This window comes from Arabidopsis lyrata (genome assembly GCF_000004255.2).
Source record: "Arabidopsis lyrata subsp. lyrata unplaced genomic scaffold ARALYscaffold_3, whole genome shotgun sequence".
NCBI classification, from domain to species: Eukaryota; Viridiplantae; Streptophyta; class Magnoliopsida; order Brassicales; family Brassicaceae; genus Arabidopsis; species Arabidopsis lyrata.
In genome coordinates, this window is record NW_003302553.1 from 10,220,368 (window position 1) to 10,247,715 (window position 27,348).

Sequence of the window (27,348 nt, forward strand, 5' to 3'; positions counted from 1 at the left end):
TTATTTAAATTTTATTAATAAATTCAATTATTTTATATAAGAATAATATTTTTTTAATAATATTTTTAATTATTTATATTAAATTATTTGTTTTTAAATATTTTTCTTGAAATTTTATATTAATAAAAAAAGTTATATAAAAAACCCAGATCCGGATATCCGGCTCTTTTTACGGATATCCGAAATCCGGATATCCGGATGGAACGGATCCGGATCCGGATAATGAAAAGGCGGATCCGGATCCGGATACCCAAAAAAAGCCGGATATCCGGATCCGGCCCAGCCCTAACCGAGGGTGATCGATCTTCCACATTTAATTCCACATGGGCACTTTTAATTCGCTTTACCATTCACATGTTTATTTTATCTAATCTATCTTTTATCTGGACTACCATTATAAATTATACATTAAATGGACGAATAATTTCAGGTGAAAATCTCAATCTGATTTTACATTCTTTGGTGATCAGGTTCTGAGAGAATTCAAACCCATGAATCAAGGATGTACAAATGAAAAATTAAATCATTATATTGAATATGAAAAAAAAAAGAAAAAAAAGAAAAAAGAAAAGAAAAGACTAGTTGAGCAACTTTGTGAGTGGGACTCAGGTTGGGCTTTCTGGATATTGTTGTAATGTTGTTGGTCTAGTCTTTTATGTGTTGTTTCTTGCAATTACTTTAGAAGAAGAGGCCAACAATATATGAATGGGCCTGAGTCCAATATATATGCCTCTTTAGTTATAAATGTTTAAGATCTTATACTACATAGACTTTTATATGCACCACCAACATTTGCAAAGATAGTCTTGTGCGAACTAAAACTACAAGAGTATAGTTTCATACATAAGCGAGATCTCAATTTAGCAGCACATTTACTAGCCAAAATTTTTTTCCACAAATGTTCAATTTCCTTCAAGTTGTTTTTTTTTCCACCTAATTGGTTAATATATACTTTACATCGAGACGACGTAATTTACACAATCAAATTATATAAATTTAGCTTTGTCGGAAAAAAACATATATTTATTGGGATTTAGAAAAATATAAGAAAGTCATATGTCAGCATCAGCAAAATGAATATCATATAGCGACACTGAACTCACTCGTCTCTGTAATTTCCCTTTCCATCTTTCAATATATCCTTTTCCTTTTCTTATAAGTGTAAACTATCAATAGATATAAGAAAAACATATTAGTTTATAACTTATTAATCCTGATACCTTATTAAAAAGTACTCTGCAAAGCATAAAGTGGAAGCTTACTTGGTTTAAGTGGACTTGTTGTATCCATCACATTAAGATATACTATTGTGTAGCAGGAAAAATATTTTGGGCGTTTCTTGTGTAGCAAACTAAAATAAGGTTTGTTCAAGTTCATCATGAAATATCTAACATATAGTCACTACAAAAAAAAATTGAATTAAATCACTTAAATTATATCACAAAACTAAGTGATGTTATTTTAAATTACTTATTTATAAATGAGGTAAAAGTATATGACTTAGGTTTGATGACTCGTTTATTTTTATATCATTTCAGTCCAAATTCAGATTCTATAATACTAATGTTTTAAACTAAATATTCAGGCAAGTGCATGGGTTATAAATTTTGCAGCGGCTTTTGCGAACATACCAAATCCGCCATTTGTAAACATTCCAAATCCGCCTAATCCTCAAGTAAATGGTATTTACATATCAATTTCATAGATACTAAATATTTATATAATAAACTAATACATTGAATGACTTATTTTCCAGGAAAAGGATGATGGTGCCAGTGGATAAACGTTTAAGCGCTTAAGAGTTAAAAAAAATGCTAGTTATGATCAAAAATTTGTTCAGCAAAACGTTTTATCTACTTAAAGTTTATTTAATTTTATGGATTTACACGATGGATTGATTATGTAATTTGTTTTTCAGTTTTTTTTATTATTAATTAATTTTTTTTTTGTTTTTAATTAATTTTTTTCTGGATTAAAAAAATATATGCTAAAACACGTTGTTAGTATTTTAATTTGCGTCACTTTTTTAATGATGTGAAATCATTTCCATACATAATTTTATCAATTATAAAAAATAATATTCTCATCGATTTTTATAAATGATACTATAACTATAATCATTTATGAAAATCGATATAAATATAACATCAATTTTGTCAAAATGATTTAATGATTTAATCAATTATTATAAATGATGCATTTAGTAAATCGTTTATCATAAATGATATAATTATTAAAATTAGTTATCAAAAGTGATACTCCCTCCGTTTCGTTTTAGTTGTCGTTTAAGGTTTTTTCACACAAATTAAGAAAAACATTTAATTTTTTGTTTTATCCTTTATTAATATATTTTATAAAAAAATTCATTGGCCAAAACATTAAAACAGTAGGGATAAAACTGGAATTTTTACCAAACATTTGCATTGAAAACCTAAAACAACAACTATTATGAAACAAAATTTAAATCCTAAAACGACAACTAAACTGAAACGGAGGGAGTACTAGTTTTAATATCAATTGTTTATAAGTGATGGAAATATTAACATCAGTTATAACGACTGTTACAAACATTAACATCACCTACACAAAATGATGTAAACAATAACATCATTTTTTATAACCGACTCAAAATAAACATCAGTTATGACAAGCGATATAAATATTATGTAGAATTACATCAGTTTTTAATAAAATGATGTAAATTATTTGTATTAATAATATATAAATCAATTATTTAAGTGATGTAAAATTTTTTTACATCAATTATAAGTAATACAAATATTCAAAATAAATGATGTAAAATGATTTTTTTTTGTAGTGAGTGAATTAAAATACGATGCTGAAAATTATCATTTCTTAGGTATTAACCAGTATACGAATATAGATTGATAACACAAAATAGTACAAATTTGTTAGATGTAAGCTCGAGCGATATATGTGTATATATTAATCGATAGAACCAGTGAGGTCTCAGTTTGAATGAATCTGTCTACTTCACTAACTAAGTAATTACGCATGGAAATAAACAGCGTATAAACTCAATTTCCTAGTAAGATAGTATTAGTCTTTCTACTATTTTTTGCATATCCATTGGACGTCTTTTGAGTAACAACTTAAAAAGTACTAGGTCTTTTACATTTTTACTCATTTCATTTTCTAATTCGATCTGGTAATAAAAGTTGAACAAACTTTTTTTCCTTAATAAATTTAAAATAAAACTCATTTCACTATATTCGATAAACAAAGATTAAGTATAGATTTTTTTTATTATTATTAAATGAAGAATTATACTTATATTTCACTATATCCATGAATCGATATTTAATTTGCCAATTCTATCACTACAAGAAAACATAGCAATTTCCGACGAACATTTCCGACGAAATTTTTAGTCGGAATTATTCCGACGGATTTCCGGGGAATTTCCGACAAACTTCCAAGAAAATAATATTTCGTCGGAAATTCGTCGGAAACATAAAAACTTTTCCGACGATTAAAAATTCGTCGGAATTTCGTCGGAAATATTTGTCGGAAACCATGGAAAATTCCGACAATCCAATGTCATCGGAAACTGCTCGGAAACTTGTCGGAAAATTTGTCGGAAACAACGAGGTAAACACGTGATTATTCACTGCACATGTTCCGACGTAATCCCGACAACTTGATCGAAAAAATTAGTCGGAAAAGTTGTCGGAAAATCTAAAGTGGTTACCTTTAATTTCCGACGAATTTCCGACAAAATGTTAGTCGGAAAAGTTTTATATATATACTAGACAACGAAAGAATCATAGACACAAGAAAAAAGTTGAAAAAAAAAAAAACAGAAACACAAAAAAATCTTGGAAAAAAAAATGTCTTCTCATAATATTTATAAAATTAGAGAGTGGATGTATAATCGATTAGATGATGAGACCGGAGCTATGAGGCAGGAGTACAAGGAAGGTTTAATGGAATTCATGCAGTTTGCATCTAATCAAGAAATGACGCGTATCGAAGGTATTATGGCATGTCCTTGTGTCAAATGTTGTAATGATCATTTTCTTGCAAAAGACATTGTTTGGAATCATTTATATTGGGGAGGTTTTACACCGGGATATTATATATGGTTTTCTCACGGGGAGGATTTTAGATCGGGTCCTAGTAGTAGTCGTGAAAGAAGAGATGAAAACGTTATAATTAGCGATGAGCATATTCACCAGGAAGAAGATAATGTAATTGGAAGTGGTAGTGGTGAATTTCATGATAACGTAGAAAATACTAATGTTGCGGAGGAACCCAACTTAGAAACACAGGGATTTTTCGATATGTTAGATGCTGCAAATCATCCGATATATGCAGGATGCAGAGAGGGTCATTCTCCTTTATCCGCCGCAACACGTATGATGAACATCAAAACAGACTACAATTTAAGTGAAGATTGTGTTGATGCGTGGGCTGATTTTATCCACGATTATCTACCGGAAGATAATTTATCGCCAGTTTCATACAACGCAATCCAAAAATTGGTATCTGGGCTAGGTTTACCATTCCAAATGATTGACGTGTGTAGAGAAAATTGTATGATTTTTTTGGGAGATAATGTAAATATGTCTCAATGTCGTTTCTGTGGTGCTGAAAGGTTTCAGGTTACTGGTGGGCGAAACAAAATACCATATAAGCGTATGTGGTATTTGCCCTTGGCTGATAGGTTGAAGAGGTTGTATCAGTCAGATCGGACAGCGGAGGGTATGCGATGGCACGCTGAACATGAGTTCACCGGGGAGATTTCACATCCATCGGATGCATCGGCCTGGAAACATTTTTGTTCTACATATCCAGTCTTTGCTAATGAACCAAGGAATGTCTATATGCACGGATGGATTCAATCCATTTGGAAAGTCAGGTAGAAAATATTCTTTGTGGCCAGTAATAGTCACCCCTTACAATCTCCCACCTTCCCTTTGCATGAAAAGAGAAAACGTTTGGCAAGGGCTTATTGCATATTGGTTACAAGAGCAAAATAAGTCCCGTAGTGAAACTAATTCTCAAAATCGCAAGAGTGAACGCGGAGGCTATGGCATGGCTAAACATACTTGTGGATCAATGCCATATGTCCGGAAAAAGGAAAAAATGGTAAATAAAAATTTAAATTTTTTACATTTCAATTTGCATTATAATAAATTTTATTGTAAATTTTTAACTAATAAATATTTTAAATGCAAGCGTAATCCCGAAACCGGTGAGTATCCCGATATGGTGACATTCATGGAGGAGACTCACAAACGGAAATCGGACGGGACATTTGTTGATAAAAAAGCTGAGGCAATAGCTCGTCGATGTCGGGAGATGGAGAAAGAGAAACTCACACAATTGAGTCAACAATCAGACACGCCCGATGATTATCAACTCACCCAAGCAGAAAAAACGATATTTTCCGATCGGTAAGTAATAGTAATTAAAATATTATAATTTAGATAATATGTTTTATTTCCTAACAACATTTTCATTATAATAGCAAGTTGAAGTTAAAAAAGGACGTAGATTTGGATACGGTTCCATTCCGTATGACGAAGACATGGGCGGAAGTTCGTCGTATTCACATGCACACGTGAATTGTCAAGCAAACGCAGCCGAAATCATCGAGTTGAAGACTCAATTAAAAGATTGTAAGTTTTGGATGGATATGATGGCCCGTCTTCATCCCGACATCGTTCCGCCTTCTCGCCAAGATCAACCCGGAAATCAAAATGAAACAAATAACGTTGACACTCTATTTGATAATATATAATATTCGCGTTTGTAATAATTTTTAGTTGTTTAAGAACTTATTAATGTTTAATTATGTTTTTTATATTATGTGGTGAATTTTATTTTTTTTTAATTATGTTTTTATTGAATTATTACAATTAAATTAAATTAATATTATTTAATTTAATTAATTATATTAATTAACAATAAAATATAAATATATTTTTTTAATAAAATATAATATTTCGTCGGAAATTCATCGGAAAATAATAAAAAAATACGATTTGTCGGAAATTCGTCGGAAACTATTAAATATATTATTATATTATATTTTGTCGGAAATTCGTCGGAAACTATTAAATATATTATTATATTATATTTTGTCGGAAATTCGTCGGAACGTTCCGACGAACTTCCGACGATTTGTGGTCGGAAAATCGTCGGAATCGTACTCGATCTTGCGGCGTCGTTTGTAGGAATCTCCTCGGAATGGCGTCGGAATATGCCGTCGGGATATCGTCGGCAATTTTCCGTCGCTATTCCGATGGACATTTCCGACACCTTTCCGACGGGCTTTCGACGAATATTTCCGACGATTTTCCGACAAATATTTCCGACAAATCATCTCGACAGAAATTTCCGACGAATTTCCGACGAATATTGTTTTCCGACCAGAGAATTCCGACAAACTTGGTGTAGTCGGAAATTCGTCGGAAACATCCATTTCCGACGAATTTCCGACTATTTGGTTTGTCGGAATTTGCTATGTTTTCTTGTAGTGTATCTAGGATTATTTTTTGAGCTATTTATGTGAGTCAAATGAATCAACTCATATGTATATCTTTCTATATTACTACTGATTATATGAAGAATAATATCAACATATTTTTCCAAAAAAAAAAGTCATGTATGTACGTCAAAAGGACCAAACTTTTCAATTAATAATCTCATTTTCATACTTAGTAAGTTGTAACGTACAAGGACCATGCGTTTGAATTTTGGCTATTACTTAATGAAAGATACATATTTGGGCTATATTAATTTAAAACCACAATTGACCCAAAAATTAGATTTAAATCTACCGTAATTTGAAAATTAGGTAAGTAGGAAAGAGAAAGATTATGTAAACCAAAACTATCCTTTCTTTTTGGATTAATTACAAAAATGCCACTGACTAAAAAAAGAAAATATGCGGTCGTTACTGTAAGATATGTACTCAGAAGACCAAAAAATTAACTGACACATATTGTCACTGTTCGGTCGTTACTGTAGCCGTAATGTGGACTCTTTTACCCCTAATCATTTAGCAAATGCAATTCATGACTAGAAGAAAAGAAAAAAAAAACAAAAGTTTTAACTTATCATCTTTCTCTTTTTTTTTTTTTGGTCATCTGGAATTATATTAGATAAAGGGTGGATTACAGTTTACAAAAAACCTAGCCATAACTGCCACAGAAAGAGAGAAACTAAAATCTCTCAACCACAACGAAGAACATAGCACCTAATACAAAATCTAAGTGCCTATACAAAAGAAGGAACACACCACCAATGATCCAAACAGGGACAGAGACGTTGCAGCTCAAAAAGAGGCAAGAGCTCTCTCATCCTCAAACAAACGATTCAGCCAACTAGGATGCCTGAAGCTACATAAGAGTGTAACCTTAGATCAGAAGTGACAGATTGAGCAATGAGAGACGCCCCTCTATTTGCAAGGACAGACTCCTTAGACAACTTCCATTCAATGATCCCTTTCAAAAGTTCCCTCACCTCCGAGGAATGAAAATAGAAGGAAGGCCAGGCCATAGGCCTATTCACAGCACCCACCAGTTCATCAGCTTGTAAAACAAACATGACTCTTCCCAGATTATGGCTCCTCATACTTTCTATACACCACATCAAAATCTCTAATTGGGCATCCAAATTGCTGCATACATTGAGAAAACCCTTACGACTATGCAGCAAAACCACTCCATTTTCATCTCTAACCACCCAGGCACCCCCTGCAATTCTATTCCTCCTAGACCATGCCACACCAATATTACATTTGAGCCAGCCCACATCTGGAGGCCGCCAAACACCCGCAGCCAGAACATTCACCTGAGGACCATCCCTAGCAACCACAACCACAGCCGGTTCCTCTCCCTCAGACTCAACTTTTTGAGCCTCCATCCACTCATTCACTTCTTCTCTGATCTTTTCTACAGTTTCCAGAGCCGAGTAACTCTTACCTTCAAACAGAGTGAGATTTCTGTTAGTCCATATCCTCCAGAGAATCCAGGGAAAGCTAGTTCTAAGAAGAGCAGGCCACTTCAAGTTGGATCTGTTATCAATGAGATGATGGATATTTGAGAAGATAGACCCATTTTGAAAACCAAACTCTGGCCCAGGATAATCAGATAAAGCCCATATTTGCCTAGAAAGAGAGCACGAGAACAGAATATGATTAGTAGTCTCCTCTTCATCCATCCCACAAATCTGGCATTTGGAATTCAAGTTCAATCCTCTTTTAGCGAGAGCCACAGCAACTGGTAAGGCTGCAGAGAGAGCTTTCCAGAGGAAAATTTTAAGTTTTGGATCAGTAGGCAGATCCCAAACCTGATTCTTTAAGCCATTTGTAGAAGGAGCAACTGCAGCCTCAAACCTGCCTTGAATATTAATTGACTGAGAGGCTAACCAATATGCTGACTTCACAGAAAAATTACCACCTTTGTTATATCTCGAGGCAAAAAAATCTTCATATCTCATGGCTGGTTTGATTTTCAAAATCCTTTCAATATCATCAGGCAAGAAATGCTCCTGTAGAATCTGCAAATCCCAGGACCTAGCCTGTCTATTTAATAATTCAGAGACTCTCAAATCAGGATTGAAAAAATTGTTTCTTCGCAGTGGAGCTCTCCATCCATCATCCTCAATCCAGAGATCAATCCAAACCCTTAAAGATTTCCCATTACCAACCTTCTTAAGAATCCCTTGGTTCAGCAGATCCCTTCCATGTAAAATACTTCGCCAAGCAAAAGAAGGTCTGGTCCCTAAGGAAGCATCCAAAAATTCAGAAGATTCAAAGTACCTACTTTTCATGAGCTGAGCAAAAAGACAAGAAGGCTCATGGAGAATTCTCCATGCCTGCTTTGCTAATAAGGCTTGATTGAATCCTTGAATGTCCCTAAACCCAAGTCCACCCAAGTCTTTCGGGAGACATAGCTTTTCCCAACTTTGCCAATGAATCTTTCCTGACTTATTACCCACACTCCACCAGAAATCTGCCATAGCACTTGCTAAATTATCACAAGTCGTCTTGGGAAGTTTGAAGCACGACATAGCAAAGACAGGCATAGCCAGTGCCACAGATTTTAACAAGACCTTTTTCCCTCCTTGAGATAAAAACCTAGAAGACCAGCCCGCTAGCTTCTCTTTTAGACGATCCTTTATGTATCCCAAAAGCTCTACTTTAGATCCGCTGAAACACTCAGGCAAACCCAGATAAGAACCCGTCCCTCCTTCAGTCAAGATACCAAGAATATTCTGCAGCTCAAGTTTTGTCACAGGATCCACTCTTGAACCAAAAGTGATTGCCGACTTACTCAGATTAACTGATTGCCCCGTGACAGCCCCATACTCATTAAGAATCTTTTGCAGAACCTGACCTTGATCTTTTGAAGCCTTACACATAAAAAGACTATCATCCGCGAATAGAAGATGATGAATCTCAGGACCATCTTCACTGAACTTGATACCATGAAGACTTCCTCTTCTTTGAGCCGCATTCAGCATGTGAGTCAACCCTTCAGTACAAAGAACAAACAGAAAAGGTGACAAAAGATCTCCTTGACGAATACCTCTCTGTGGAGTAATCATACCATACAGATGGTCATTGATCAGGACAGAATAAGTCACCGAAGAAACACATACCATGATCCAATCAATCCAAACTCTGTGAAAACCCAATGCCAAAAGCAAAGATCTCAGGTAACTCCACTCCACCCTATCATAAGCTTTGGACATATCAGATTTGACTGCCATAAAATCAGATGAAATGGTAGGATTCGTCCTCAAACTATGAACTAACTCGTGAGCAACCAAAATATTATCTGTAATCTGTCTTTCAGAGACGAAAGCTGATTGATTAACAGAAACAATTTGGGGGAGAATCGGTTTCAATCTTCTTACTAGGATCTTGAAAACAATCTTGTACAAAACGGAACAAAGGCTTATGGGTCTCAAATCAGACATTTCAGTAGGATGATGAATCTTTGGAATTAAACACAAGTGTGTATAATTCCATTCTGGAGGGAAGGAGCCATTGACAAAGAAAGCCTGAATCTCCTTTATAACCTGATCTCCAACAATATACCAGTATTGTTGAAAGAAAAAAGCAGACATACCATCTGCACCCGGTGCACTTGAAGCTTTAAGAGAGAAAGCAGCTTCTCTGATCTCCTCCTTTGAAACTCTTGCAATAAGTCTAACATTCATCTCATCTGTCACCTTGGGTGAGAATCCTTCAAACCAGTCATTAAAACTCGGAGGATTAGAGGACTTAAAAAGATTCTCAAAATAAATCGATGCAACCTCCCCTTTAGCAGCTTCTGAGAACTGTAAATCACCATTAGCATCTTTCAACTTCTCTATTCTTTTTCTTGATCTATTTCCTTTGACTGATGCATGAAAATATTTAGAGTTTCTGTTACCACTCCTTAACCATTTCTGCCTGCTCCTTTGCTTCCAAAAAGACTCTTCTTCACGATAAGCTTCAGCCAAATCTTTCTTTAATCTGAATAGCCAATTCCGATCAGGCCATCTCTCAGATTGCAGCTTCTCTAAAGCTTCTTCAAGTCGTTTAATCTTATCATGAGAATTCAGATTATTGTTCCTCTTCCAAGCACTCAAAGACTTCCTACAACATCTAAGTCTGTGAGACACCTTAAAAGACTGACAACCACCATCTGAACTCCAGGCCTTTAGAATAGCCTCTTTGACCCCAGGTTTATGCAGGAATCTTTTATCAAACCTGAATTGGCCTCTATAAGAATCTTGGGAAGCCAAAAGATTGACAAAAACAGGTCTATGATCTGAACCACGCATATCCAAAAAAGCTTGATTGGAAACCGGAAACTGATCAAACCACGCCTTGTTCCCAAAAGCCCTGTCAAGTCTACACTGGATCCAGTGATCTCCTCTTCTTCCTGCCCAAGTAAACTTGTTCCCAGAACTAGGCAGTTCCATCATGTCACAAGCAGAAAGCATCTCAGAAAAAGTTTTGAAACAAGAATCACTTCTTCTAGGACCCCCAATCTTTTCACCATTATGCAATATCGCATTGAAATCTCCAATCATGCACCATCTCTCTCTTCTACCAACTCCAAAACGACTGATTCTTTCCCAAATATTACTTCTTTTACTTGAATCCGGATCTCCATAAACACAAGACAAGAAAAAGTTAGAAGCTCCAAACTGTACTTGGACATCCAGCAGATTCTTGTAAAAAAACAGAAAGTCTAGCTTGATACTTGATTTCCAAAAGAGAGCCAATCCTCCACACTTACCAATTGGCTCCACCGTATGTACTCTATCATAACCTAACCACTCTTGAATATCTACAAGAACATCTCTTCCATGCATCGTTTCCATCAGAAATAACATCTCAGGAAAATGTTTTTTACGCATTTCCTCGAGGCGAGGAATCGCCAAATCTTGAGACCGTCCCAATCCTTGACAATTCCAACTCATAATGCTCATTAAACATTGGGCGATCCCTCATTTGGGATCACCTTGATAGCCTTAGGCCTGGAGCCTTTTGAAGAGGACTGTGACTCCACCACAGACTTTCTCTTGACCAACACCCCGGAACTCAACCCTTCTTTGACATTCACAGCTTCTCTAGGGTTCTTTGAAGCTGCCTCCTTTAGTTTTCTAGTGATTTTACTAGGCCTTTTTCTCTGTTTGGTCTTCTTTTGGATATTCCCGGAAGAACTAGCTCCAGAGGAGCCTATTCTGTACACCGTAGAAATATCCTGAGAAGGCTGAGCCAAACATAAAAAATCCATAGGAGCATAACTAGGACCCGAATCTTCCCTAGCCACCAAATTAAGATCACCAATCCCCAACTGTCTTTGATCAACCTTCATGACAGATTTACCAGAAGATAACCTAGAGGGTAAACCAGACCCCTCTCCCTCCTCATAGCTGAAGACAATGCCTTTAGGACAGACTGACGGCTTAACAACCAAAGGAGGAGGTTCCAGCTGCAGATAGGATTTAGCCAAAATCGGGTCACTCTCCACTTCCTTTAAAGACTTCTTGATTCTATCAATCCGAATGAGTCTCTCGTCTTCCATCGAAACATTCCAGTATTGTCGCATACCTTCTAGCACTTCAGGAGCAATTCTCTGTCTTCCTGTCAGAGGATTGATACCAACTTGATTTTCTTCAAGGATCCCAAACAAAACATCAGCTTCCTTAAGGAAAGGAGCTTTGACCTCTTTAGCAACTGGCTGACCTTTCTTCCTTGCATCAGCTTTCTCTTGTAACTTCATCAAAAACAGGGGACAGGCTTCCCTTTCATGAGTCAATCTTTGACATTCGTAACATCTCTTTTGTACTCTCTCATACTCAAAATGCACCTTAGTAGTTTCTCCATGAGGTAAGTTAACCACTTTAGCTCTTCTAAGAGGTCGAGATACATCAAAACTCACCAGAGCTCTCACATACTCCAAGATCTGAGGCTTGTCAGGATCAAATTCCACAACTTTTACCTGACCAATGAGATCGGCGAGAGCCGTGATAGCAGGAGTAGTGTAGAAATTGATCGGAAGCCTCCAAATTTGAACCCAAATCGGTACAAACATCAAATAATTATCAGGCGGATGCTCAAACCATCTCTCGACCGCAAGAGCCCATTCATTGTAAGTATGAAGACCTTTCTCCAGAACATCGTCAAGGTCGTACTTAGAGTTGAATATGAACTGGAATTTCTCAGAAGAGAGGGCGATTCCACAGACTTTATCCTTCTTTTGCCATTTCTGCGGCATATCTCTGATTAGGTGCTTCATCACCTGACAATCAGGATTCAATAATCTTCCCACGAGACTGAGAGTATTTCGTTCACAAGAGGAGTATTCAGGGAGCGCCGGCATTTCGAACGGAACATCTTCTTCTTCCAATGACATCGCCATCATCGCTTTATCCATTGCCGAAGACATTGAGGAGACCAGAAGCAAAGATGAAGAACACCAAAGAAATTTAGAACAAACGTGATTTTTCAGACAGATCTGATAAATTAAGGGCTGCGAAAGAGCAAAAGCAGGGAATTAGGTCAAAGGGAAAGTGTTTTTTTCCGGTCTAAGCTCTATAACCACACAAGGCAAAGACTCTTGTTGGAAAAGAGGATACTAAGCCCAAAAAAGGGAATCCTGCATCAGAGACATCTTAGTTACATCCATATCTTAAGAAGCATGTTAAGAGTTGACTTATCATCTTTCTCTTGATTTGCTGTTTAACTTTTTCTTTAATAATCCATCTCTTTCATTTTCTGTCCTCGAGAACCAAATTCGGATAATTTCTCAACGGAAGATTGTTTGTAACAAAAAAAAAAAAAAAAAAAAAAAAAAAAAAAAGATTGTTTGTAACAAAGAGTTGTCGTTAGAGTTCTTATTAATTTGTAATTTGCAAAACTAAATTGATTCCAGCGATGAACTAGGATGCTGAGATTGCTCAACAAACGGATTCGATTCAGGATCTTAAGGTAAGTCCGTGAGATATTGTTGTTGATTCAAGCGGGGATGGTCATGAAGCCATTGACGATGATGATGATGACGCTGCAACTTCTTCACATATGGAGCTCGATTCGGCGGTTACAAATGATGATGGTGATGTTAGGGTTTATGAGAGTGAGAGATCGGAGTAAAATAGTGTCGTAGGGAGTGAGGAAGAAGATGATATGAGTTACATGTCCTAAATAATTTGTTAACTGGATTTTTATGAGGTTTATTAAGCAAAAGAGGGAAATTGGTATCATTGACAGCAACACCATAGTCTATTTTTCTGGGTTCGATTTCGTTATATGGGTAACAATTTAATTAGCAACACATACAAAAATGATAACTTAGAAGTTAAACGTGATAACTAAATTATCATTATAAATAAGTATGCTAATATAAAAGTTATCGGTAATAATTGAATTATTAGAGTAAATAAACAGGTTAATATATAAGTTAGTTGATACCAATCACATTTTACCATGTTCATACAAATATTATTCAGATATTTAATATGTTAGCATGTTATCATTCTATATTAACATATAATTTGTAACTTATCGTGATACTACAGTATTTAGCATGTGTCATCCGTATATTATCGTGTCAAAATAAACATTGTCGCCGCATATTTTCTTTTTTTAGTCAGTGGCATTTTTGTAATTAATCCAAAAAGAAATGATAGTTTTGGTTTACATAATCTTTTTCTTTCCTACTTACCTAATTTTCAAATTACGGTAGATTTAAATCTAATTTTTGGGTCAATTGTGGTTTTAAATTAATATAGCCCAAATATGTAGGTACATATTTCGAGTTTTTCTAACATTAAAATATTTGAATATCTTAACAATAAAGTGCATACAGATATCTAATTTCAGGAGAAGGGACATAAATATCTTACTTTTTCAAACCCTTTTAAGAGTGAGTCAACATATCAATGTTATGCGAAAATCATCAAAATCAACGAATAGTAGATCGAGAATAAAATAATGAAACGGGGATAGACACGTGTCGACGTGTTAGGTTTCACGTGTTTTAGGTAATCACATAAAGATAATTATATGATTAGAATATAAATCAACCTAATGAACAATGAACACGTACCCCTACTAATTTTGGATGCTTTAGACACACTCACAAGGCGTCGTGGCAATTTCTCAGCGATTTGAAGTCCTCAAAAGCCGATAATGCTTGTACTAAGACAACTATAATGACGTATTATCTTTCTCCCTAATTAAAAACAAACCATGTTTATGAACTTAGCAGTAGCCACGTGGTCGATTTCCAAATTTGGACCCACTGGTTTTATACATATCAAACTTTATCCATATTTTTTTATTCGATTTCTCGTTATATTTTTGGTAGGTTATCGTTGATACTACCAAATTTAGATTTTAGCTGTAGAATTTTATTAGATTGTTTATGGAGTATAATAATATTATTAAGGTTAGAAGATATTTACACCTGTTTAACCTCAAAAACAGATATTTAAGAAAAGACAGTAAGTAATCGAATATGTGTACATTTGTTTGTGCGCTGCTCAAAACGCGTACGTGTGTTACATATGGATGCGTACTTTGTTATATATTCACGTTCTAAATTATTACTAATATAATAGTAAGAGTTTTTCGGATTATTAAACTCAAAAGGTGAATGTGATGATTATCCGGTCTAGTCTAGTTTAAAGTCTGTGGGTTTTCCAGGTTGGAATGGGTAAGTTGTCGGCCTGATAACATGACACGATAGCACAATTAGAAACACTAATTGTGAGATTTTATTATTAATTGAACATTTGGTTTTGATTTTGTTCTAGAATACATTTTTTTATTCTATCTTTGATTATTAATTGATCTATGATGGTATCAAAAGGTTGTGGTAAAAGGGTGCTCTTACTTTAGTGAACAGTCTGGTATCAACTTAGAAGCTGCCTTGCCATTGGATTCGATCTAAGCTTCATATTTGTGGATACAAACGCTTAGTGGGACTATGTTTCCTCCGGTGGGACTCATGTCTTTTTCAGTGTGTGGTTTAAAAAATATGATAACAACACTGATAAAATTGCATCCGAAATTAAGAGAACCAAGTAGTGTTCTTCCTAGACAAAAATTTCCTTGTTGGGTAAAAACATATTTTGTGTTGAATTGTTGGGGAGCATTGAATAGATGATTCAAATTAAGAGAACCAAGTAGTGTCCTTCCTAGCCGTCGTGACGACTGACTTCTTCAACTATTTATTTGGTATTGTTTTCCCAAAACTTGTATATGGTTAAAATGACATATATGTGAAGGTAAAAATGGATTGTTCATCAGAAAATTTCTCTAACGTTAAAATTAATCAGAAATAATCAATACTCCATTCTTTCTTTTATAAGTGATGTTTTAAGCTTCTAATTTTGTCCTTAAATAGATGATGTTTTCAATTTTTAATACAAAATTAATTACTTTTTATTGGTTTTGAAGATTTATATTTTGTAGATTGTTTTTTTATTGGTTGATTAGATAATAAATGATGTTTTAGTTTAGAAATAAACAAAAATTAAATAATTTCTTAATCAATGTGCATTCTCCTAAAACATCACTTATAAAAAACGGAGGGAGTATAACTTATCTAAAAGTAAAAAAAATAAATAGCCTTATCTAAAAATCGATTTTTACATAAAAAAGAAGTGGTGGTTGAGTTATACGCTTTGTTATGAAGAGATTTAAGGCCAACCTTGAGTATTTCTGGACTATAAGCACACAAGTAAAGATTAAAAAAAAATTGGGCTGATTAATAAACAATTTTTAAAAAATTAGAAATAGTTGTTTGAAGGAAGAATGGGTTGAATCCTCCAAGCAATGTTTAAGAAAGCATTAAACGGTAAGCAGGCGATTACCCATAGCCTAACGCCTAAAATGTCTAATCGGAGTCTAGACGGTTTTAGGCGGTTTATAACTTTTTTTTTTAATACAAATAAAAATATGAATTTGTAAGCAAAATTTAGAAGAATTATTTATTTAGTTATATCAAACAATGAGATTTTATCTCCATATTTTCCAATTTTTAACTAACTAATTCTATAAATTTGTAAGCAAATTTAGACAAAACATTTATTTAGTTATATCAAACATTACTTAGTTATAATTATTTTGTCAAAGACTATGTAGTGCGTTTTTATAATCACCCTCTTTTGGTTTCCTTTTCTTTGGAACAAGAATGACATTTACAGAGGAAATATTTGACTTACATACTAATACCGGATTTTGTGCAGGTGAGAAAGATTTGTCTAGACGTAGGACCTAGAAAACGGATTATAGTTTGTTTCCGACAATAGTGAAATGATCCGATTGTATAGTAAAGTCTGTTTGTCTTCTAGATTGGTATTGTTTTGGTCAGGTACTCAGGTATAGATAGTGATTCGATAGCCAAAAGTTCTAAGAAGTGACTCAATGCATGGTTTCTTTCCGAAGATATTATTTTGCGATACGTGCTGTGGAAAGTCGCCACACAATTTTTGTTTGCCATATAGTTTACATATCTGACAAAACTTAGTTAATGTGTTGCGGTTGAATTGACAACAAAAAAATTATCCTCAAAAGTATCTAATAATTTGGCTAGTCAATAATAACAAATTTTAATTGACAATTATATAGTAGTACTTTTGGTGATTTATAGTCGATTTAACTAAAAACAAAAGTAAATAATAACAAAAACAAAAGTAAATGATTTAATAATAACAAAAGTAAATGATTTAACTAAAAACTAAAAATTTAAATATCATAAAATTTATTAAGTAAAAAATTAGCTTCCATATGTAACTTAAGTAGTTCGATGACTTAAATCAAGAAAACGTTATGTAGTTTTTAAAACGTCTTCTAAAATCGACTAAAAATTTATTTTATTTTTCCTAAAATAGTTGTTACACTTTTGAAAAAATATTTTCATGGTTGTTAATCAACGAAAATTTGAATTAATTTGATAAAAACACTTATTAACAATAAATCAAGACAAAATATGTCAACAATAATAGTAGCCAATATTCATACAAATTTATTCGTTTAACTCTTTACTATCTAACAACAACAAAAAAAATCACACCAAAATAAGTTCACAGAAAAACCTTTTGGATATATTTATTGTCGCTTTTCAATGATTTTCGTGAAAAGGATATATTTGTGTAAAATAAGAAGGATCTTGACGGGTGTAAATACATGCACAATTCTTAATTTAGACCAATCAGAAGACAACACGAGCACATCTTTATTATAAGCTATTAAACAAAGTCTTGCCTATTTTGCTTAGAATAATATGAAGAGTGACTCATCAGGGAGTGGAAAAATATCTCAGGATTTGCTTTAAGCTCCAACATGTCAAACTATCTAGATGCCAACAACACAAAGTGCAAATTTTGTTATATAAAAACAACACTAATATTTCTAATATTAAAAGAAAAAAAGGAAAATTAAAATATTTTTAAAAATATACAAAAGAAGAAGGAATCCATCATCAAAATTTATAAATTGTAATAAAATACAAACTTGTTTGCTTCCTTGTCTCTCCCTCTCTCTCTCATCTCTCCTATCTTCTCCATATATACTTCATCTTCACACCCCAAAACTCCACACACCATATCTCTCTCTCTCTCTCTATCTGCAAATTTTCCAAAGTTGCATCCTTTCAATTTTCACTTCTTTCTAATCCAATTCACATTTTTTCCTCTTTTGCTAATTCAAATTTTGTGAATTATTTGAAACCCACTTCAGAAACTTTGTTTAAATTTGAAACCATGGATCCATCATTTAGATTCATTAAAGAGGAGTTTCCTACTGGATTCAGTGATTCTCCATCACCACCATCTTCTTCTTCTTCCTCATACCTTTATTCATCTTCCATGGCTGAAGCAGCCCTATATGATCCAACAACATTGAGCTATCCACAACCAATAGAAGGTCTCCATGAATCAGGGCCACCTCCATTTTTGACAAAGACATATGACTTGGTAGAAGATTCAAGAACCAATCATGTAGTGTCTTGGAGCAAATCCAATAATAGCTTCATTGTTTGGGATCCACAAGCTTTTTCCATCACTCTCCTCCCCAGATTCTTCAAGCACAATAACTTCTCCAGTTTTGTCCGCCAGCTCAACACATATGTAAGTCCTAATCTCTCTAAATATACCTACTTTTTTGTTGGTCAAACAAATCTCTACATATACCTATATATAAATATATAAAATATATATGTGTATTTCTGAGTGATTCACACCAATCTGATTAGGAGATCTATCTACTAATTCACAATAAAATCGTGACTACAACTATTGGGTCAAAGATTTGATTTCTGTGGATTTTTCCCTATGGCGCAGTTAATTTTTAAAGGAGTTCTTGAGACTTCGGCTTTTGATTGGTGTTTTTGATACATCATCAGAGTGGTTAATTAGTGTAATTATAATATATATGATTGCTTGAAGCATTCGTGAGTTTATATATATAAATGCAAGTGGGGATCACTGTTTTCCGAAAAATGACATAATATTTTACAGCCCACTTGTGTGTCTTTTGGTTTCTAGAGATCTCTTGAAATGTTCTACATTATATTGTACAAATGTTCTACATTGTTTGCTAGAAATCTCCAAAAAAAAATCTCTACAACATTGATTGATATAATATGCAACTAAGATATTTATCTCTCTATATAAAAATTACACCAACGATGTGGAAACTCTCGTCTCTAATTGCATAAAATACAAAATATATAGAATGAGATGGTAGAGTTGATGATATTTTTCGGATTTTTGATATAAGAAAAGTTGAATAAGACGAGTTTAAATTTAGAGTTGAATCTAACTATAAAATTATGTATCTAGGGTTTCAGAAAGGTGAATCCGGATCGATGGGAGTTTGCAAATGAAGGGTTTCTAAGAGGGCAAAAGCATCTCCTTAAGAACATAAGGAGAAGAAAAACAAGTAACAATAGTAATCAACTGCAACAACCTCAAAGTTCTGAACAACAATCTCTAGACAATTTTTGCATAGAAGTTGGTAGGTATGGTCTAGATGGAGAGATGGACAGCCTAAGGCGAGACAAGCAAGTTCTGATGATGGAACTAGTGAGACTGAGACAACAACAACAAAGCACCAAAATGTATCTCACTTTGATTGAAGAGAAGCTGAAGAAGACGGAATCGAAACAACAACAAATGATGGGCTTCCTTGCCCGTGCAATGCAGAATCCAGATTTTATTCAGCAGCTCGTAGAGCAGAAGGAAAAGAGGAAAGAGATAGAAGAGGCCATCAGCAAGAAGAGACAAAGACCGATCGATCAAGGGAAAAGAAATGTTGTTAATGTGGGAGATTATGATGATGCAAGTGGTTATGTGAATGATGCTGCAGCCTCAACCTCAGCCTCAGCCTCAGCTTTTCTTGATATGAGTCAAGAAACATATGGAAACATGTCTGAATTCGAGATGTCGGATTTGGACAAACTTGCTATGCACATTCAAGGACTTGGAGATCATTCCAGTACTAGGGAAGAAGTCTTGAATGTGGAAAAAGGAAATGATGAGGAAGAAGAAGAAGATCAACAACAAGGGTACCAAAAGGAGAACAAGGAGATTTATGGTGAAGGTTTTTGGGAAGATTTGTTAAATGAAGGTCAAAATTTTGATTTTGAAGGAGATCAAGAAAATGTTGATGTGTTAATTGAGCAACTTGGTTATTTGGGTTCTAGTTCACACACTAGTTAAGAAGAAATTGAAATGATGACTACTTTAAGCATTTAAATCAACTTGTTTCCTCTTAGTAATTTGGCTTTGTTTCAATTTAATTAGTAATTTGGCTTTGTTTCAATTAAGTGAGTCGTGGTCTAACTTATTGAATTTGGGGGTTAAATCTGTTACTTGTTTCTTTTGACTTATTTTTGGAAATAAAATTGCTTTTTAAAACCAACATAAATTCTTATAAGATATAGAAATTGTTAAGAAATTATATTAATTATCGACAAATTTGTATGATTATTTGAGTGTGTGAATGGTGATATATATAGATCAAAAACTATCTTAAATTTGTGTTTAATCTGATTGTTCTTTTAACTCAACATCTCAGTATCATGAAAGAGAGAATCGTTTTGTAAGACTGGAAAATCAACTTGCATTACATAATGTTGTCAACTTGAGACTCTAGAATCGATAATCACATGTTTTTCCAAGCAGTCTGCTACTCGATTAGAAGCTCTATAGTTGAATTGTATCTTCATTCGATGGAATCCTTGTCGAATCATTTCGATTTTGTGAACAAGATCCTTTATAGAAGCCCGTGATTCTGGTGCATCAACATCCAAAACAACCTCCTTAATTTGCATCAGTTTCAAACACTACATTGGTGTACCCCAACTTCTTCCCACATTCTTACCAAAAAAAAAAAAACTTCTTCCCACATTATATTAATCTAAAAATATATATATTAGCATTAGTGCAAAATTATGTACACAAGTTCATGGTAATTAACGCTAGCAATATGAACTAATGCAATCAGTTTAAAACTACACAAATGACTACACGAATTCACTGTACATGAACTTGTAGATCATTGTTCGGTACCATATAACTTATATTGATGCTTCAACTTTTAATTAGTATTAGTATGTATGTATATGTTTTTTTTTGCCATCTTTTTAATTAATTAGTATACATATATACTGATGATGCTATGATATGTATATACATAATATGTTAATTTCAAGATATGAATTCAGATGATCCAATTCAACTAATGGGTAAAACAACTCGAGAATAACCAAAATAGATAACTGTACTGATCGACTATATATATCGTGGTGGTCTAATGGATTTTAAGAGTTGCCACAAAAATAAATCTCATCGCTCTAATACTTTAGAAAAGAAAAAAAAAACAATTGATGGTTAGAACTTAGACCTATGTCGATTCATAATTTCTTATCCTTTTATATATATATACTCAGTCGACTTGTTAGAAAAGTAATATAACCGACATGAAACACGGCTCGAGTCGTGTTCTAATTTTATATGTTTTTTCTTCTTTTGTTGACTGGAAAAAAAAAAAAAAACACGGCTTGGAATTTACTGTTCATATATTGGAATTTACTTTTTATTTTCACATTTGGTGGGATCTCTCACAAGCACCTTCTAGGTCTTGTTTAGTTGTATTTATTTGTTTATTTCTCGTGTTGCGGAAAGAGCAAGCTATCCACAGGCTTTTGATCTTGTCATAATAATCATTGTCTATATATTTCCCGAAATAGGTACCATCAGATCCAATTTGCTTGGTCTGTCTTTATGGATGTGATCATCAAAACAGATGCTAGTAGTTAATTAAAAACAGCAAGATTAATAAAAGAAGGAAAATAATTATCATCGCAGTTCGATGATTATTCTAAGTTTCTAACTAGTCGAACAATTTGATTAAATAGAATTATTTATAAAAAACTTAAAAGACATTTAAAAAAACTTTAAAAAAAAATAGTTATGGTCGACAAAAAAAATAATAGTTATAACTAAATAATGATTGCCGTTTTATGTTTGAAGTGGCGGATAGTTGTCTTAAAAACACGTTGTAATGTTGTTTCCAAATGCTTTAACATATTATATGTTTGAGAGTATAATTACATTTATTCCTATAATCGTTATACTTTATAGCAAAAAGCGATAAATTTTTTTGTTTTAAATATATGGCAAGATGTAAAACCTATAAAATACACTAGATACTCAATTATTCATTGTTTTTCTGCAAATTAGAGGAATAACAAAATCGTAAATAAATTGTTTTACTTATTGTGTATGTTATCTTAATAACATAGATTTCGGGTAGTTTATAATTACATGATATCATACTAGTTATTTAAATCACACGCCAAAAGTTAAAAAAAAAAAAAAACTCTTACTTACAGCCTTACAGGTTTGTCGCCGAATCATTTTTATTGTTTTGTAGATAAAGCTTCCAAAAAGGTAAATCTAACTAATTAACCCTAATAACATATATGAGCAAAAGAAAGTATAAAAGAGAACCATATGCACAATTAAAATAGTGATAAAGAATTAAAGTTGACAATTAACTAACATAGTTAAAAAGAATAAAATCTAGTTACAAATTCTACTAGATCATGTATCTATACTTATAAATCCCTTATATAAAAACAAAAACTAAGACCATCAATGGTTGTGAGTTTTTAAATAGTTTTTAGATTATAGATTTTGGTTTTTGGATTATAGATTTTAGATTTTGTAAAAATAAAAGATAAAAAATTAAAAAATTAAAAAAAAATGTTACGTTCAGAATTTGTTTAGAAAAAGTGAAAAACTCAAATAAGATGGATTTTGGATTGTCAATGAAAATTGTCAAAATTTGCAAAAACTAGGTTTTCTATTTTTTAGGAAAACCATTTTCACAAAATCTTGAATTGGTGAAAAATAAGTTTTTCAAAAATAAAAACCAAAAACCATTACACCATCTCCAATAACCCACTTTTATATTTTCTTCTATTTTATAGGTATACATTAGAACAAAATCTCTTTTAAAATAGAATTTTTTTAAAATAAAAGAAAATATAGAGATATATAGTAGAGATGCTCATACAAAAACTAGTAAACATTCAAAGCCTAAAAAATAGCGACCGATGGAAGAGGTAAAAAAAAAAAAGCAAACGACATTGGTAAGTGGGAGTCACGTAAATTCTGTCTGTTGGTTTAAGATTGCGGATACACGTGCTCTGCTGTTTTTTTTCATGACTCACTGAATCACACTTCATTGCTAGTTAGATAACATTTTATAGGCTTTTTATTGAATTTTGCCCATATCAGATTCACACTTTTCTTTTGATTACTTGTAAATTCTACTGATATCAAACTGTTTTATGATCTCACGTGAAACGTATAAATAATCTAAGTCCTTAGTAAGATAATTGTTATACAAAAGAGAACAATCCATAGCTTTTTTTTTTGTTTTTTGGTATGAAGAGAACTAATTCAATGTGAAGCTATTCCCCTGCATACATTTATACGTTTTTTAAAATATGGCCCATTTACTTTACTTCACGTCTTAACGCATGCTCGTTTCTCTTTGAATGTGAACCACTGGTCCACTATGTACTGTTTTTATAACCAAAAAGAGTATTTATTATTTCAAACGTAAATTATGTTTGTGTTTACATATACATACTTTTATGTATTGAAAATAAAATATTTTTAGGTTTTCATACGCTAATTTTGAAATTGTAAATATAAAATACGAAACATAAATCTTTATATTAGTGATAACTGTGATAAGTAAAGAGATGTTTATGACCAGCCATAGAGATGAATTTGACTACTGCCATGATTACAATCCATTTTAAATCGCTAGTTGCGTATTAGTACCATCAGCGATTCAGTATTGTAATCGCTAGATAGAGTATTGTAATCTATTTTGAATCGCTATATCAACGGTTAGTTAGACAAAAGAATTTAGTAATGATTGAGGTTGGTAGTCCATCAGTTTAAAAGATAAATTTGGCTCTTTTTTTTTGGTCAATGATAAATGAGATAATTGGCTGTGAGACAATAAATTTTGGTCTAACTAGTTTTTCTACATTTCATTTCAGAGTCCATAACAAAGAAAATTTTAGCCCACATTTGTTCCCAAACTAACTCCACGCATCTTACGTTTCGTTTTTGTTTTTAATTTTTGACTCTTACGTGTTTATTTCTCTTTCATGTTCATCAATCTCTTCTCTCTCAACTATGTTATAATTAATTCGTTCAAACCGAGTAGAAAAACACTGTCGTTTACTATTCATACTGCCGTATCGGAGAATTATATAGTAGATCTATTCTTTGGAAGAGACAACTTTCACGAACAAATATGGATCTACAACCATTTTCGGATCTCCACAAATAGATCTACAAAGCATTAATGCAGATCTAAGGAAATTCGAGGAGATGAGTCAAGGAATTTAGATAGATAAACTAATAATAACGGTTCATGCATAGGTAAACTAATAAGAATTTTTATGGTGAAAAGTAAGAAGACGATGAAGCATAGTCCATAGTTTATGCATGAAATAAATTTAGGGAAAAAAGTTCAATTTCATCAAAATTTCACAAATAAATAGTAAGACATGCTGCCCTGCAAGTTTCATGTATCCCTTGGTTAAATTTCTTAAATTTCGTAGCAACATTTCTATGGAGATGGACGATAGAAACCCTATGAATTACTTTTTGGATAAACATGTCCCAATTAGTTAAAGAAAATTTTTTTAACTAATTGGGACATGTTTATCCAAAAAACAATTCATAGGGTTTCCAAAAAGCAATTATAAATTTAGCTACATGTCGATACATTTTCTTAGAGTCATATATCGAACTATGTAGTGCTAAATTTATCAATAGATATCTACGTAATTAGGTTAGTGATTTAATTTCCACCCATACGTGTTCGTTATAAATTCAAATTTCAGAATTACGAAGACAATTGGACGGCTTGCATTTAATAATCGTTCCTCGTTTTTTGTGTCGCCGTGTAAAAGTAATTTCACATGCAGAACATTTAAAAACTGTCATTTCATTCGTTTTCCTCACAAAAGTCAATGGTGTTTATCACACGCGCATGGCTAAAACACCAACTGGTTTTATTGTAATTCTTTCGAATTCAATGCCCATATGTAAGGATTATTTTTCTTTTGTTTGGACCAAGTCTACTATTGTTTTTTACCTAATTACTTATTCCAATTTTGTCTCTACACATGATAAATGGCTTTAAAGTTATTATTTTTGATTATTAATGCATGTCACTCAAACGTATACACGAATGAATATCCAAACATTAAAAAAGCAATATGAACCCTATCTCGTCAACTTTAGACCATCTTGAATGTAAAACTCCATTTTGTACTCTCAAATGTTTTAAGTTTTTTTGAATCACCACCATTTGTTTTGTTTTTGTGATAGAAGATTTTCAATTAATACCGCCATTTGTCCGAATTATGTATCATCTTTATTCCGCCTCTCAAAATCCTATAGTGGATCGCTCATGCTCAGCTAATTTCAGAAACATTTCCCCACTTGTTTCGTTGGCAAATGATAAACGTCTATATATTTTCTTCTATTATTAGTTGAGCATTAAATGCAAAACTCCATAGTAGGTGAAATATTCGTGTATTTTAATTTGTTTAGGTTTGCAATTATGATGACAGATCATTAAAGTAGATTATGTAATTGGTCTTGTAAACATTTTGTATGGCTATATATAAATTCTGATTTTCTTTTAACGTGTAAAGTCTTTTAAAACACCACTAATTTAAAGTGTTTTTAAACCAAAGTTTCAAAATGTCACTATAGTACATTGAACATACGTATCAAACACAAAGTAGGCCTAAACACAAATTACTTTACATAGACATACATGGGCAAAATCGTAATAAACATCCTCCCCATAATGTATTTTTTTCCTTAGACGAGTGTCCCACCCTTGACGAACTCAGTGAACGCCAACGCGACCAAACCGAGCATCGCGAAACGTCCGTTCCAAAGCTCAGCGTCTGAAGTCATGATACCATCGGATTTGGACTCAGCGGTTATGCCCTTGAAAAGTGGCACAAGCGACGCAAGTGTCAAGATCGCCGTCGTACCGAGGAACCATGAGACGCCACCGTCGGAGATCTGAGCGAAAACGTTTTCACCCTTAGATAGCTCAACAGCCAACGCCGCAACGAATCCAACCATAGCTAAACGTCCGTTAATCCTCTCTGGTGCTGGACCACTGAACGCTAGCAAATCGCTAAACTTCGTGCTCACCTATATTCACCACCCAAAAAATTATTAAGTTATTGACAAAAAGATTCACAATTAAAGCTTGTTCAATGTACTTCAAGAAGATAATTTTTTTCATATCTAATATGCACAATTATTCTGTTTTAAGTCTATAAACAATTTTTTTGCACCAAAATCTATCGTTATTAGTCAAGAGATAAAATCAAATATGTTAAGTGCTGCAAATTTTCTTTTATGATGTGTAAGATATTTAATTATATGAAATGAAAAGAGTATTGAATTGTTTCTAAAATAAAATCAAACATGGGAATGTATTTAAGAACAAATTAATTAAAAAATGATTCTTAGTTACCAAAACTTAAAAAATTCATACCTTAGGTTTAGTAGGAGGAGGAGCCGCGGAGGTAGGTGCAGAGTCTTCGTTTTTGGGCTCTCCCTGCAAAAGTCAAACAATCAGACGGTCAGGATTTTATACTCACATAATGAATAGCCGTTGGCTTAAGGGAAGTGGATGGAGAATAACGTACCTCAGCCATGCATCTCACTCCCACCGGATAGTTCCTCTTGAGGCTAGGGAAGGTTCCGGCGAAGAAAAGCTTGTTGCCGTTGATCTTGCGAGTGGTCAATCCACCAGCAAAGACTGATTGCATGTTGAACGATGCTGTTGCCATTTCTAAAGCTTATTAATACTTGTGTGAGACAAAGAAGAAACTTGGAGTAGCTTAAGTGATTAGCACTTAGGTTATTGAACTTTAAGATGGATCTTTTGTAGAAGCTTGATGTGAGTAACGAAGGATCTCACGTATGTATTTATAGGACGGGGTCATTAGGTCGAGTTGTTTCGTGAACTTTCTTTTAGTTATTTACTTATTTAGCCTTTCGATATTTGACAAGTTAATATGGTTCACACAAAAATAACCAACGGTCAGAAACATAACACATGAATCATAATCATAGTAGTATTTGAAGGTTTACTACGTAACTGAAGGACAAGCCAGCGTTCAAAATTTTTTTACTACAATTTTAATTATGATTTGCTTATATTAAAACTGTTTTAAATGGATTATTTAACACACTCCAAATAGATAGTAACCTAGTTTTTTCCCCCAC

General features: G+C 33.3%; 4 protein-coding genes across 4 annotated transcripts; 2 read left to right on the forward strand and 2 right to left on the reverse strand.

The window, feature by feature from the left end:
• The first annotated feature begins 4,958 nt into the window (after window positions 1-4,958).
• On the forward strand, window positions 4,959-5,793 carry LOC110229767. Its single transcript, XM_021030591.1, has 3 exons — window positions 4,959-5,112; window positions 5,203-5,420; window positions 5,495-5,793. The coding sequence occupies exons 1-3, from the start codon at window positions 5,059-5,061 to the stop codon at window positions 5,589-5,591; spliced, it is 369 nt and encodes a 122-aa protein (XP_020886250.1). The 5' UTR covers window positions 4,959-5,058; the 3' UTR covers window positions 5,592-5,793.
• A 1,328-nt stretch (window positions 5,794-7,121) lies between these two features.
• LOC110230322 lies at window positions 7,122-10,609 on the reverse strand. The gene has a single exon (XM_021032870.1). It carries the CDS (start codon window positions 10,198-10,200, stop codon window positions 7,348-7,350), a length of 2,853 nt encoding a protein of 950 aa, XP_020888529.1. The 5' UTR covers window positions 10,201-10,609; the 3' UTR covers window positions 7,122-7,347.
• A 7,362-nt stretch (window positions 10,610-17,971) lies between these two features.
• On the forward strand, window positions 17,972-20,407 carry LOC9321592 (heat stress transcription factor A-6b). The gene is made up of 2 exons (XM_021033850.1): window positions 17,972-18,612; window positions 19,327-20,407. The coding sequence occupies exons 1-2, from the start codon at window positions 18,247-18,249 to the stop codon at window positions 20,203-20,205; spliced, it is 1,245 nt and encodes a 414-aa protein (XP_020889509.1). The 5' UTR covers window positions 17,972-18,246; the 3' UTR covers window positions 20,206-20,407.
• A 5,340-nt stretch (window positions 20,408-25,747) lies between these two features.
• On the reverse strand, window positions 25,748-27,027 carry LOC9319447 (early light-induced protein 1, chloroplastic). The gene is made up of 3 exons (XM_002885480.2): window positions 26,766-27,027; window positions 26,612-26,674; window positions 25,748-26,262 (listed from the first exon to the last, which is right to left on the reverse strand). The coding sequence occupies exons 1-3, from the start codon at window positions 26,907-26,909 to the stop codon at window positions 25,918-25,920; spliced, it is 552 nt and encodes a 183-aa protein (XP_002885526.1). The 5' UTR covers window positions 26,910-27,027; the 3' UTR covers window positions 25,748-25,917.
• Between the last annotated feature and the right edge of the window lie 321 nt (window positions 27,028-27,348).